Here is a 13,345-nt window from a genome sequence, read left to right on the forward strand (position 1 = left end):
AAAATAACCTTAATTAATTCATTTGGGTTGAATGTTTAATTTGGGCAATTAGAGTAAAATCGATTTTCATTTTCGCTGCGCATGTCGTTTTTTCCATCAAGGATCACATGTGTAAAATCTAGACTTTTTCTAACCAAATGCATGTATGCCCTAATATAATATTTTCCAAATAAATCATGTTATAAGATATGCTTTTTCGACTTGTAGCATGTCTCAACAATTGAACCCTTTCATAATGCATTCAATTTTAACTTGTATATTGCTAAGACGGAAGAGTTGTAAATTGAATTAGGGCTAATTTAGTTTAATAAAAAATTTGGCTAATTGGACTATTAGATTCTCTATTAGGTTGAGGGGTCGATAGATTTAGTGTAATTAAATGGTGACTAATGAAAGAAATTGCATAGGAAACTCTCTCTTCCTCTAGAAATTAGTTAGACTCCTATTCAATATTACATTTACACATTTTATTTTAATTTCACATATTTATCTTTTTCACACCAAAACCCACCATTCACTACTCTAGTTAGGAAATAACTTAAAGAAACAAATCACACTTCCCTACAGAACGACTCAGACTTACCACTGTTCCTAAGTTTCAGTAGTTATAGGAGTAGTTTGGTATAAACAAATTTTCTTCTGATCAATTTTGAAGCTTATTAACGACGTAAGTTTCAAGCATGTCAATATGTTATATCATATATAATATATAACCTATAGTTTTAATTGTTGGGTTTTATGTCCTAAAAACTCATAGTTTGTAAAATAATAAACATTTTCTATTATCAATATACTTGTTATTGATCTCATCAATTGTATGAAAGTCTAAATCCAATAAACTAAGACCCATGACTATTGTATGAGTACTTGAACTTTATGTGGAGACATAAGAGTGGATCGGGTTCGAGTAAATAGTCAAAATGATCTATGGTACATGAATGAGGTTGGGTACCTTATTCTGGTAACACCATTGGATGTGGCCTACTCTGTAATTTCTATAAAGAGTTGTAAAGTGCTACATACGATGTGATCCTAATTCAAACATGTTATGACATGAGGAGTGGGGGTGTCCTATGCAATGAGTTTGCATAAAATCCAGATCATAAAATAAGTCACTCTTACTTTATAACGTTGTTTAGTGTTTAAGACTGACTATTTCACCTAGATGACCTAGATAACTCGATCTTAATCCTGAGCTAATTATGAACTTCTGTTTATTTAGGATTGCCTTAGATTTGCATAGTTCAGGGTTGGCTCAACAGCGCTGGCTCAATAAGACTCCCATTTCAGGTGTAAGACCGGATAGATAGCTGGGGACATAGGGTGCAAGACGAAGTTCACACCTACCCGATTTAGGGATAGGAGAAAGGTTGTTCTCTCAAGTACTGAATCTAGGTCTTGAACAAGAGGCCCCACCCTCTCACTGGGCTGAGAGAGTTTGCTTTAGTGATTGGATCACAAACCAATTGTTCATTAGAGGATCAGTAGAGACTTGAGAAATAAATCGTAATCTCGGGAGTAAAATAGATATTTGACCCAGCCGTTATTACGAACAACCTGTGAAGGGTCGACTTGCTAATTATGGTTAAATCATGTGGACATAATATATCTCTAGTGAGGAGAGTGCAACTATGGGCTTTAGTGGAATGACCCATTAGTTAACGAATGAAGATTAATTTGATCTAATGAGTTTAGCCAATTAATCTCGGATCGTTGGAGCCCATGATCTATAGGTCCGTGAGGTCCCCCTACTAGCTCGTAACGGACTAGCTCTATAATAGTGGGATAAGTTAATTTGAAACATTCAAATTAGAATTAAGGGAATTAGTAATTATATGAGATATAATTATGCTTAATTTTAGAATTAAACGGAATAAAAGAATTTATATATTTAAATATGATTTAAATATATAAAGATGAATATGTGTTAAAATTAATTTGATATTTGATATTAAATTAATTAAGTTTTATTTATTAATTAATTGATTTATGAAATTAATTAATTTTTCATTTTTAAAATCAAATGGACTTTTTAAATCAAAATTTGATTTTTAGATAAAATTGAAAAAGAAAAACAAAACTAAAACACAAATGGAAAAATGGGTTTTTCCATTATTCATCTTTGAAGTAGCTCACACATGAAGCAACCATTTGCCTTGTCTTCTCCAAGCATGAGCTGCAACTCATGCAACTCTTCTCTTTGCATGTTGATCTACAATATAATGAGAAGATTGGAGTGAAAATCAGGCATGCAATCTATAGAATTTTGAGAGAAAATTCAGTTTGAAGAATGGTTCTTTAATAAGGTTGCTGCAGTGAGTTATTCTTCTTCATCCCTTGATTCAAGCTTATTTTGAGTCCCACAACTCAATCTAGAGCACTAAAAGAATAGTGGGGAAGATCTTGAGGTGATCTACAACAAGATATGGAGAAGATAGCAGCTAGAGATGGAGCTTTGTAGAAGTTCTACAAGAGGTATGTCTTGAAACCCATTTTTTTTTCTGCAGAAGTATGCTTTATATTATGCCAAAATTTGTGAATTTGAATGCTTAGATGATCCGTGTTCTTCTACTGTCGTTGATACAATTCTACATTAATATCGTATCAAATACAATATAGCCTATAGTTTCAATTTTCTCTCACCAATGACTTTTAATATAAATCACATTTACATAAAATTTAATTATACGAATCCAATTTATATAATTAATATCGTATAATTAATATTTGAATCATATTCAAATATTTGTTTCATCTCATAAATAAATAAATTAATTATATCATATATAATTAATTTCCTCAAGTAAATTAATCAATTCAAATTAAGCCAAAATAGATTCTCATTATAACCAGTTGAGTTACCAAGGGGACCTCATGGACCTGTACCTTGAAACTTCAACGGTATGTGAATATTTAATTAAACTCTTTAACTAAATTATTCACCATCCGTTAACTGACATGCAATCCACTGAAGATTGTCAGTTACACTCTTCGCACTACAGATATATTTTTGTGTGCATTAGATATGATCGATCAATAGTACGATGACCCTTCACAAATTTCTCGTAAGTACATGTGGACCAAAATTACATTTTTGCTCCCGTAGTTACATCTAACTCCTTAAGTACCACTGATCCCTCTAATGAACAATAAATCATAGTCTAACTATGATTAAAACCCTCTCAAGCAAGGAGAGGGTGTGGCACCACATTGTACAAGACCCGGGGATTTGTCTTGCGAAGCTATGTTTACAACTCACTCAGGATTCAGATCATGTTACCTATGGTCATCCTAGTGAAATGTAAGTCTCTATTATGAACGGTGTTACATAATAAGACTAAATATTTCGTGGTCCGGTCTTATACAAATTCTTTTGTATAGAATATCTCCACCCATATGTCTCCACATGAAATATTATGCATTCGTATATCTCTACATACATGTTTAATCTACAAGATAACCCTGGATATTAGTTTATTAGTTTGTGATTAATACAACTAATTTTGAAATAAAATTTCAAATATTTTATTACATAAATAAAACGTTTGTACTACAAGATTTAGGGCATCAACCCCAACAGCAATGCTATGAACTAGCATTGCAAAACTACAAATAGAATGTACCATTCGCCCAATCACAATGTTGCAACACTAGAGCATATCGTTACCACGCTACTGTATAGAATGCATTGTACAGTTGCGATTTTCTTTGAATCTTCTTTGATTTTCACCTCGTATTCTCCCGAATTCGACCAGAACATCCATGAATGACTCAAAACTTTAAATTACAGACTCGATCATTTTGAAAATTTTGAAAAATTTTAGCCACAAACCCTGCTCTGATGCAGAAACGAGGATCAGACCCAAATCCCTATTTTTATAAAACTAACAATTTTACAAAAAAATTGTGCAGTTAATTAAATTATTTCATGCTAAAAGTAAAAAGAAAAGAGAATTAGGGTTTCAAGAAACCCTTACTTTTGAATTAACCTTTTCTTCATGTTTTTCCTCTCCAAGAATGGTCACGATCAAAAAGATCTCCAAATGGCCACAAACTCGAAACCCTAATTTAGACACCACCTATTAGAACCTTCTGTTTTCTCTGGAATGAGAATCACAGGAGTGTTGGGCTCTGTGATTTTTTGGAGAGGGAAAGGAAAATAGAGAAGAAATGAGAGATTGGGAAAGAAAAAATCTCATAACTTTTCTGTATATTCTTCTTATCTGTCAACAACGAAGATTAAAAACCAATCCAAAAAAAAAAAACTCCCGCTCAGTACGTGGGTCGAGAGAGAATAGGGGATGGAAGTTATTTCCCTCCTTCAATTTCAAAATATCAAAATTAATAAATCAATAATTAATTTTAATATAAAATATATATATATATACATATAAAAACCAACTAACTAACTAACTAACTATATATATATATATATATATAACTAACTAACTGTGTATATATATATATACATATATATATATATATATATTACTATATGTTATATCATATAACATATAACCTTTTGGTTTAAAATTGTATCATATACAATATAACCAATAATTTTAATTCTCTCAACAATGATATCTAATGTAAATCTCATTTATATTAAATTGAATTATATGTAGCCAATTCACATAATTAATAATGAAACGTATTCAATTTTTATTTCCTCTCATATAAACTTTATATTATAATGTATCAAATATATTATAGCAATTATATCATATATAATTGAATTATATTAATTATATGACATAATTAATTCCCTCAATTAATTTGAACAATTCAAATTAATTAAAAAATGATTCTCGTTTAATCCTTGTTGGGCTAGAGGGGACCTCATAGACCTGTAGATTGAAGCTCCAATGATACTTGAATAATTAATTAAACTTCTTTAATTAGATTATTCAATATTCATTAACTATCAGGCACTCCACTACAGACCGATAGTTGCACTCTTCATACTATAGATATATTTTTGTGGCCATTTGATATAACCAGTCAACATTATGATGACCCTTCACAAATTGCTCGTAAGTATAGCTGGGCCAAAATTACCGTTTTTTCCTTGTAGTTACATCTAAATCCTTAAGTACCACTGATCCCTCTAACGAACAATAAGTCATAATCCAACTATGACCAAACCACTCTCGGGCCAGGAGAGGGTGTGATGCCACATTGTTCAAGCCCCGGAATCAACCCTTAAAGGAACAATTTATCTACTTACCTCAACCTTGGGGAAGGAGTAAATTTTGTCTTGTGTAGCTGTGTTCCCAACTCCCAAATCAGACGAATCTCCAAAATGGTAAGCTTGTTGAAGCGGCGATCTGGTCACTCTCAACCATACAAATTAAAGGACCGCCCTCATAGGCAAGAGTTTACAACTCACTTAGGATTCAAGTCATGTCACCTATGGTCATCCTCAGGGGAAATATAAATCTTTATTATGAATGGTGTTATATAATGAGACTAGTCATTTCGTGGTCTAGTTTTATTCAAATTCTTTTGTATAGAAAATCCCCGCTCATATGTCTCCACATGAATGATCAGTATCAAATCATTTGTAGCACTTTACAACAATTGTAACATCTACAAAGCAGACCATACTCGTAGTGTCACTAGGATAAAGTATCCAGCATTATCCATCTACTATAGAAAATTTAGGTTATCACTCGAACATGATCCACCTATATATTTCTACATACATGTTTAAACTACAGAAAATAACCTTAGATGTTAGTTTATTGGTTTGTGGGTTTAATGCTACTAAATTTCAAATAAAACATCTCATATTTTATTAAATAAATAAAATATTTGTGCAATACAATTACAAACTGCAAACCCTATGTAAAACACGAACCTTACTTTCCCTTTTTAATTATGTTTATTGTTGAGTTTAGTAAAGTAAGGGGGTTAAATATTTAAGTTACTTTGGAATTGTGGGAATTGGGTAAAGGATAAGTTTTGAAGAAGGAAAATGTTTAAGTATGGGAAACTTGGCTCTCGGGTACTTTTAAGCTAGCCTTGCAAAAAGAAATTTTGGCGAAGTGTTGGTCGTGAAAAAGGTGGTTGAGCATCGAGTAAGCACAAGATAGGCATCTAGTAAATGCCATCAAACATCGAGTATGAGTGATTGAGGAAGGATCATGTATCGAGCAAGCCATCGAGCATCAAGTTTTCCATCGAGTATTCACCAGAATACCATTGAAATTCCGATCAAGTAATTACCCATTTCCATCGAGTATCGATTTTCTCGTAACGTTCAGCTTTAAACTTTTCTTTTATTTTATCCAGAAAGATGGCTTAATCTGGGCCCTTAATCTCCACTAGTGAATTAGGTGGCTTAAGGAGATTTCATGCAAAGGCTTGGTGGTAGTATAAAAAGGAAAGGGAAATACAAGAGCTCAATTTCGACGATTACTTTGGGCAAATCAAGCGATCTTGGTACCATTGAAAAGCTCGATGAGTCTAGTTTCTAAAACCAAGCCATTGGAAGGATGTTCTTGCTGGAAAGAAGGTTGGAAAAGGAAGAAAGAGGCGAAGGTTCATTTTCGGGCATTTTCAAGCACTCGACAAAGAATCTTAGATCTAGGCCGAACCACATGAAATTTCAAGCTAAAAATTTAAGGTAATATTGTTATCACCATTAAAAGTAAGTTTGTATGAGAAACTTTTGCAAGATAAGGTATGGGGTTTGAGTTACATATTTTGGAACATTTAAAGCCCCAGATCAAACCACAAGAATTTTCATGCTGAAATTTTGAGTTATCATTGCTAACACAATTCTGAGCATGTTTGAAAAAGGAACTTTCTTAAAATGAGTTATGGTTTTCGAGTTATTGATATTAGAAGCTGAATCTGGAATTTGTTGGACGAACAAGAAATTTCTTGCTAAATGTTAGCTTGGTCTAAAAAGAGTAGTCTTAAAAGGGAGACCAAGGTAAAAGCTAAATTTCTTATTCTTATATGTAGGAACAATCTCCATTGGGGAAGTCTACCAAGCCTAAGAAAAACAAGCCTAAAGACTTGTGAGTGACTAAATGTCTTAAAAAATGTATATGTAAAAGGTCATGCGTTCCGAATGAATTTCACGCTAAGGTTTATGAGTTTTCCAACAAACTAAAGTTTATACCTATGATTTTAAAATTTTCATAGCATTTCTTAAGCATGATGTTTTAAGCTATTTAAATAAGTTTTACTAATTCTAGCGCATGTCAAGGCTGAATACTAAGTATTGTAAAAGCTAAATGTTTATTTTTCGTGAAGCATGCGTGTTAAATTTTGACAATGCTCTTATGGTGAACGCTAGGTAAATGTTATGCCAAAAGATTTATTTACACATGTTTCTATGAATGGTACGATTCTAGTAAGCCGAATGCCGAAGGTATAGAAGGTATCCGAGGAAGTACCTAAGGTGTTGATGGTACTTAGTATACTCCACGTGCACGTAGATAGTTTAGTATGAGAGGCTGAAGTATGGGTCTCCTGGCCAAAGTTATTATAATGGGACCAAAGTATGGGTCTCATGGCCATGAATGGACGTTGGGAGCTTAACCTACATATAACTGTTTTCAACTAAGGTTTGGTAATATGTATGATTATGATGCTATGTTTAACATATGTTACTACGTAAGTTGCTTGAGAGTAATTTCAGCATGTTTACATGTTTATTATGTGTATGGAGGGCTTGAGACGAACTGCTTTTCTATGAGTCACTCACTGGGTAACCAACTCACCATTTCAAATGCTTTCTTTTTCCTAGGTAGCAGTCAGATTCCCCGAGGTTGAACCCACTACTGCTTGCTACTCAAGACTCGGCTGGGAAGGAGAAAGCTTAGGATAAAGCTTGAAATTAATGTACACATGTTTGTGATAGAAGTCTGGAACTAGTGTATTTTTTTTTGGGACCCATATATCTATTCTTGTGTTGTTTTGATGGATGTATTGTCATTTCTGAGTCATAACTAAGTTGCATTTGTTAGTTAAAGTCATAGATTATTGTGTCGCTAAGTGGTAATTGCATAACAAGGTTTTAGGCAGGTTATATTGGTAAGTTAGTGATAACTTGTAGAAATAAAAGTTATTTTTGCTCTTAAGTTGGAACAACTAAGGTTTTTAATGATAAATTCTCTTCATTTTTGGAAGAAATGCATGGATTTATTCAAACATTAGCAAACTCATACAAAAGAAGTTTTATTACTAAATATCGCGACACTGACGCATTGTATTGCAGGATTTCAACGCAAGGATTAATGTTAACGCATTAGACAAGTGTCGTAGGAAAAGCTCTAACGCAAAGGTCATGCGTCGGAGGGAGTTCAACGCAGAGAAGATTCATTGCTCTAGACTGATTGTGTCACATCACCACTTGCAAGTATGGGCACCTACAGTAGGCAGTGTCGGAAAAGCTTCCAAGCAGCAGGCGGCATCTGAAAAGCTTCCAAGAGTCAGGCGGCTAACCAATACATGGACTTTAATGCTACCCCTTCACCAATTGGATGTGACAAATGCCTATAAATAGATGAAGTCCCTCCAGAGTTAAGGAGTTCGAAATTTTAGTCACTCTCTGTAAATTTTAGTCATAAGTCTTAGTTCTGTAGAAGCTATGTCGTGGTGTTGAGATGATGAAAAGGTTGAGAACCACCACCGCCGCCGGTCAGGGAGCGGAGGAAGCCACTCTTGAGAAAGACACTCCATCCACTTCCTATACAAGTGATTGTACACAACGAGATTGAGCCAAAGAAATACAGAGATTGTATTCTTTGGCTTGACTCAGTTTCCTTTTTATTTAACGCTTTCATTCCATTTGATTAAATATTGTTTTTGTAAAGAATCCTTGTTTCTTTATAAAAGTTGTATTTGTTCCATCATACTTACTATTGTTTATTCCTTGAATGCATTAATACTTTATGCTCAACTTCATTCTAACGCTCAAGCCAACTTGACAACTTGGTAAAAGCATCTTTAACTTAGATTGTTCGAAGGAATAACTAAGTTGCATTAAGTAAGATGCCTAGTACAGTTAGAAATAGACTTGCTGGTGTTTCTTGCATTCTGTGTTAGATGCATGCACCCTAGAGATAGGCTTTGTATGTCATTCAAATTGAGAAGTGTTGAATAAGGTCTAACGCATAAACAAAAGATAAGCAAATCATTCCATCTCATCCACATCACATCTTAAGTTGTGTACACTCATCTTAGATCGACGCGTCCACTTACCTTAAACTCCATTTTCGCATGATCCATCATCCACCAATCAACTCTTTTGTATCTTCTTACACAGGCACAGCAATTTAGTGTAAATAATACATTTCTCACATTCATTTAGGAAAACACCTACAGTATATACAACGCAAGGTCTGCGTTTGGTTAACTGAATCCCTGAGTTTGACCCTGGACCTACCAGGAACCTAAATCAGATTTATACTTGGGTCTGGTTTAGGGAAACTTGAACGTCATTATTAAGAGTTGTGTGAGTTCTGTGCATATATCTAACGCCCCAACATGTTACAATTACTTAAACGCATCAAAGTATAAACGCATCACTTATACTTGGAACTTATTTCTCAAATTTATTTTGTACAATACACTCCTAGAGCAAATCACGATAGCAACGAACAAGTTTTTGGAACCGTTGCCGGGGATTCTGAAAGAAGAACTAACTAGAAATTTTGTTTGTATCTATTGTAGGAACACTTCAGTCAAGGGAGTATCACAAGCTATGCCTAAGCTTGTGAACGTTTATGAGTAGGGAGAGCACTCCTGAATTTAGATACGACCCCGAGATTGAAAGGACTTTCCGGCGTAGGAACTGATCCAACAGTCATCAAAGGTTAAGGCAGCAATTTCTCAGACAATGAGCAATGGAGGAAGAACAGGCAAATCAGTAACTAGCTCATGCTACTCAGAATCCAATCCTGATGGCAAATAGCAGCATGCATCTCATGAGGGAGTATGCGTCCCCTATACTATATGATTTCTCTCCAAGAATCATATACCCAACACCGGATGGAACCAGGTTCGAAATGAAATCTGTTACGCTCTAAATGCTTCAGAGTGCTGGACAATTTAGGGGTGGTCGTGGTGAAGATCCTCACGCCCATATGAAGCATTTCCTGGAAACGTGTAATTCATTTGTGATTCCTGGAATCACCCCAGAGGCGATCAGGCTACCCTATTCTTTGCGTGATGACGCAAAACAATGGGTGAGTTCACTGGAGCCTGGTGAAATCAACACCTGGAAGAAGTTGGTGGAAAAATTTATGCAAAAATACTTCCCACCTACCACCAATGCGAGGAGGCGTCGAGAGATTATAAACTTTGAACAAGAAGATACTGAGATCTTAAGCGCCGCATGGGAGCATTTTAAGGGCTTAGTCAAAAATTTCCCAAACCATGGACTACCACTGACTATCCAAATGGAGACGTTTTATGGAGGACTGAATAGAGCATCACAGATGGCAACAGACGCAGCAGCGGCTGGTGGACTTATGGACAAATCCTATACTAAGGCTAAAGAGATACTAGACCGCATTGTTAAACACAATATGAAATGGGTGGATGATACGTATGATGGAAGAAATGACAGAAGAAGGAGATCTCAGAACGTTAATTCTGTTGATGCCAATGCAATAGCCACACTTTCTTCTCAAGTGGCTACGATGACCAGCCTTCTGCAGAACATAACGATGGGAAATACATCAAATCAGCAGAAGGTGAATTAGGTAGAGGCGTTTGGGCAGCCCATGGTTAGCTGTGTAGGCTATGGAGATCCTCACTCCTATGCTGAATGTCCACAAAACCCTCAGTCAGTATGCTTCATCAAAAACAACCCATTCTCTAATACATATAACCCTGGATGGAGAAACCATCCGAATTTTTCTTGGATAGGAGGAAATCAGCAAGAGCACCACCCATGGGCGAACCATCAACAAAGGAATGGACCGTCGCCTACATTTCAACAAACGCATCAGCAGCATCAAAAAACCTTTAATAGAGAATAGGTGTCGAGCTCAAGATCTCCGCTTGAGAAACTATTAAAGGAATACATAGCCCAGAATGACGCGTTGCTGAAAATCAAGGCGTCATCTATCAGAAACCTAGAGATCTAGGTAGGGCAGATAACAAGCGAGTTGAAAAACAGGCAGCCTGGAGTTCTACCTAGCAATATCGAAACACCTGGGAACAATAATGGGAAGAAGCAATGCCATGCGGTGACGTTGTGGAATGGAAGAGCTCTTGAAGAAAAAAGAATGAATCCAAGAAACAACAATCCTTCGAAAGAACGCATTACACGTTCAATGGATCAAGAAGAAAGAACGCCCGAAACCACAAGCCATTCGGAAACCAGTATGTGCAACGTGGTAAAGCCTGAGGTGCCACTGAACGCACCATTCCCTAGGCATCTGATGAAGGAGAATGATGAGCATCGATTCAAGCGCTTTTTTGAGCTCTTAAAGCAACTGCAAATCAACATTCCACCTATAGAAGCTTTGGAGCAGATGCCAACATATGTAAAATTTTTTAAGGACATTTTGACGAAGAAGAGAAGAGTCAGGGAGAAGAAAGTAATAGCGTTAACGCAGGAGTGTAACGCGTTAGTAAGCAACAATCTACCAAAGAAGCAGAAGGACCCTGGGAGCTTCACAGTTCCTTGTTCGATAGGAGGATTGGACGTGGGTTATGCGTTGTGCGATCTAGGAGCCAGCATTAATCTCATACCACTCTTAATTTTTAAGAAATTGGGAATTGGCGAAGTACAACCTACTTCTGTTACTCTTCAGCTCGCTGACAGAACAATTAAGTACCCAGAAGGGAAGATTGAAGACGTTTTGGTGAAGGTTGACAATCTTATATTCCCAGTAGACTTTATTATCTTGGACTATGAAGCAGATAGGGAGGCACCAATTATCCTTGGACGCCCCTTCTTAGCTACTGGGAAAGTTTTAATTGACAAGTATAAAGGTGAATTAACTATGCACGTGGACAATGAAGAGGTGAAGTTTAATGTGCTCAACGTATTAAAGTTCCCAGACAGTGAAGATTATCAACTAAATAGTATTGAGTTGCCTGAAGAAGAGACTCATGTATGTGAGGTCCTCGCATTGGAGGAGAGCCTGAAGGAATCAGAGCCACCAAGTCTGAGTGAGCGGTGGACAAAACTAACGCGTCCATCACTTGAAGAACCACAAGAACTCGAGTTGAAATAGTTACCTGGACATTTGAAATATGCATTCCTTGGAACCAACAACCTTTTGCCTGTGATCATTTCCGCAAATCTTATAGAGCCTAATGAGCAATCTCTCTTGCAGATGCTGAAAAAGCACAAGCGTGCAATAGGCTGGACGCTTGTAGATATCCGTGGTATAAGTCCATCTTATTGCATGCACAGGATTAGCTTGGAAGAAGGGAAGTCGGGGTCAATCGAGCCTCAAAGAAGGCTGAATGAAAGAAGTGGTCAAGAAGGAGATTTTAAAATTGTTGGACGCGAGAGTTATTTATCCGATATTCGACAGTAGTTGGGTAAGTCCAGTCTAATGCGTTCCTAAGAAAGAGGGAACGACCGTGATAGTCAATAGTAATAATGAACTCATACCCTCGAAAACTGTCACGGGCTGGTGCATCTGTATGGATTACCGGAAGCTTAACACAGAAACTAATAAGGACCACTTCCCCCTTCCTTTCATCGATCAAATACTTGACAGACTTGCAGGTAAAGAATTTTATTGCTTTCTCATGGTTATTCTGGTTACAACCAGATTCTGATAGATTCGGAAGACCAGGAGAAGACTACATTTACTTGTCCCTTTGGAACATTTGCATTCAGACGCATGCCTTTTGGGCTGTGTAACACACCTGGGATATTTCCACGATGTATGATGGCCATCTTCTCTGACTTCCTAGAAAAGACCGTTGAAGTCTTTATAGACGATTTTTTAGTCTTTGGAGATTCATTCCAGTCATGCCTAGATAATTTGGAGGTCGTCCTCGCTCGATGCGAGGAGAAAAACTTGGTGCTGAATTGAGAGAAATGTCACTTCATGGTGACTGAAGGAATTGTCTTGGGTCACAAAGTATCTAAGGCTGGCTTGGAAGTAGATGAAGCCAAAATAGATGTCATAGCAAAACTTCCACCACCAGCAAACTTTAAAACTTTACGAAGTTTTCTAGGGCATGCCGGTTTCTATAGACGGTTCGTTAGAGGATTCTCTTAGATTGCGCGACCTATGAGCGCATTACTAGAGGCGAACCGACCCTATGACTTTAATGAAGACTGCACTGACGTGTTTGAAACTTTGAAGTATGCGTTGACGACAGCCCCAGTACTGATAGCACCGGACTGGAC

The 13,345-nt window shown here is 36.3% G+C and overlaps 1 protein-coding gene and 1 non-coding gene across 2 annotated transcripts; one reads left to right on the forward strand and one right to left on the reverse strand.

The window, feature by feature from the left end:
- Positions 1-10,046: 10,046 nt before the first annotated feature.
- LOC150030426 (uncharacterized) lies at positions 10,047-12,518 on the forward strand. The gene is made up of 3 exons (XM_090309715.1): positions 10,047-10,715; positions 11,148-12,144; positions 12,286-12,518. The coding sequence occupies exons 1-3, from the start codon at positions 10,047-10,049 to the stop codon at positions 12,516-12,518; spliced, it is 1,899 nt and encodes a 632-aa protein (XP_090165841.1).
- Positions 10,299-10,402, reverse strand: LOC150030427 (small nucleolar RNA R71). Its single transcript, XR_016526892.1, has one exon. It is a non-coding gene; the product is annotated as a small nucleolar RNA R71 (small nucleolar RNA).
- Positions 12,519-13,345: the final 827 nt, after the last annotated feature.

The sequence above is a fragment of the Benincasa hispida genome, unplaced genomic scaffold, assembly GCF_027475165.1.
Source record: "Benincasa hispida cultivar pf3 unplaced genomic scaffold, pf3_genome.v1.1 HicScf210, whole genome shotgun sequence".
Lineage (NCBI taxonomy): Eukaryota > Viridiplantae > Streptophyta > Magnoliopsida > Cucurbitales > Cucurbitaceae > Benincasa > Benincasa hispida.

What these genes read in the sequence shown, in the direction of transcription:
- LOC150030426 (XM_090309715.1), top strand. Translation starts at nt 10,047, where the DNA reads ATGCTTCAGAGTGCTGGACAATTTAGGGGTGGTCGTGGTGAAGATCCT. An exon ending in ATACATCAAATCAGCAGAAG is followed by an intron (nt 10,716 to 11,147) that starts GTGAATTAGGTA and finishes AAAAACAGGCAG; the next exon opens with CCTGGAGTTCTACCTAGCAA. An exon ending in ATCAGAGCCACCAAGTCTGA is followed by an intron (nt 12,145 to 12,285) that starts GTGAGCGGTGGA and finishes CAAATCTTATAG; the next exon opens with AGCCTAATGAGCAATCTCTC.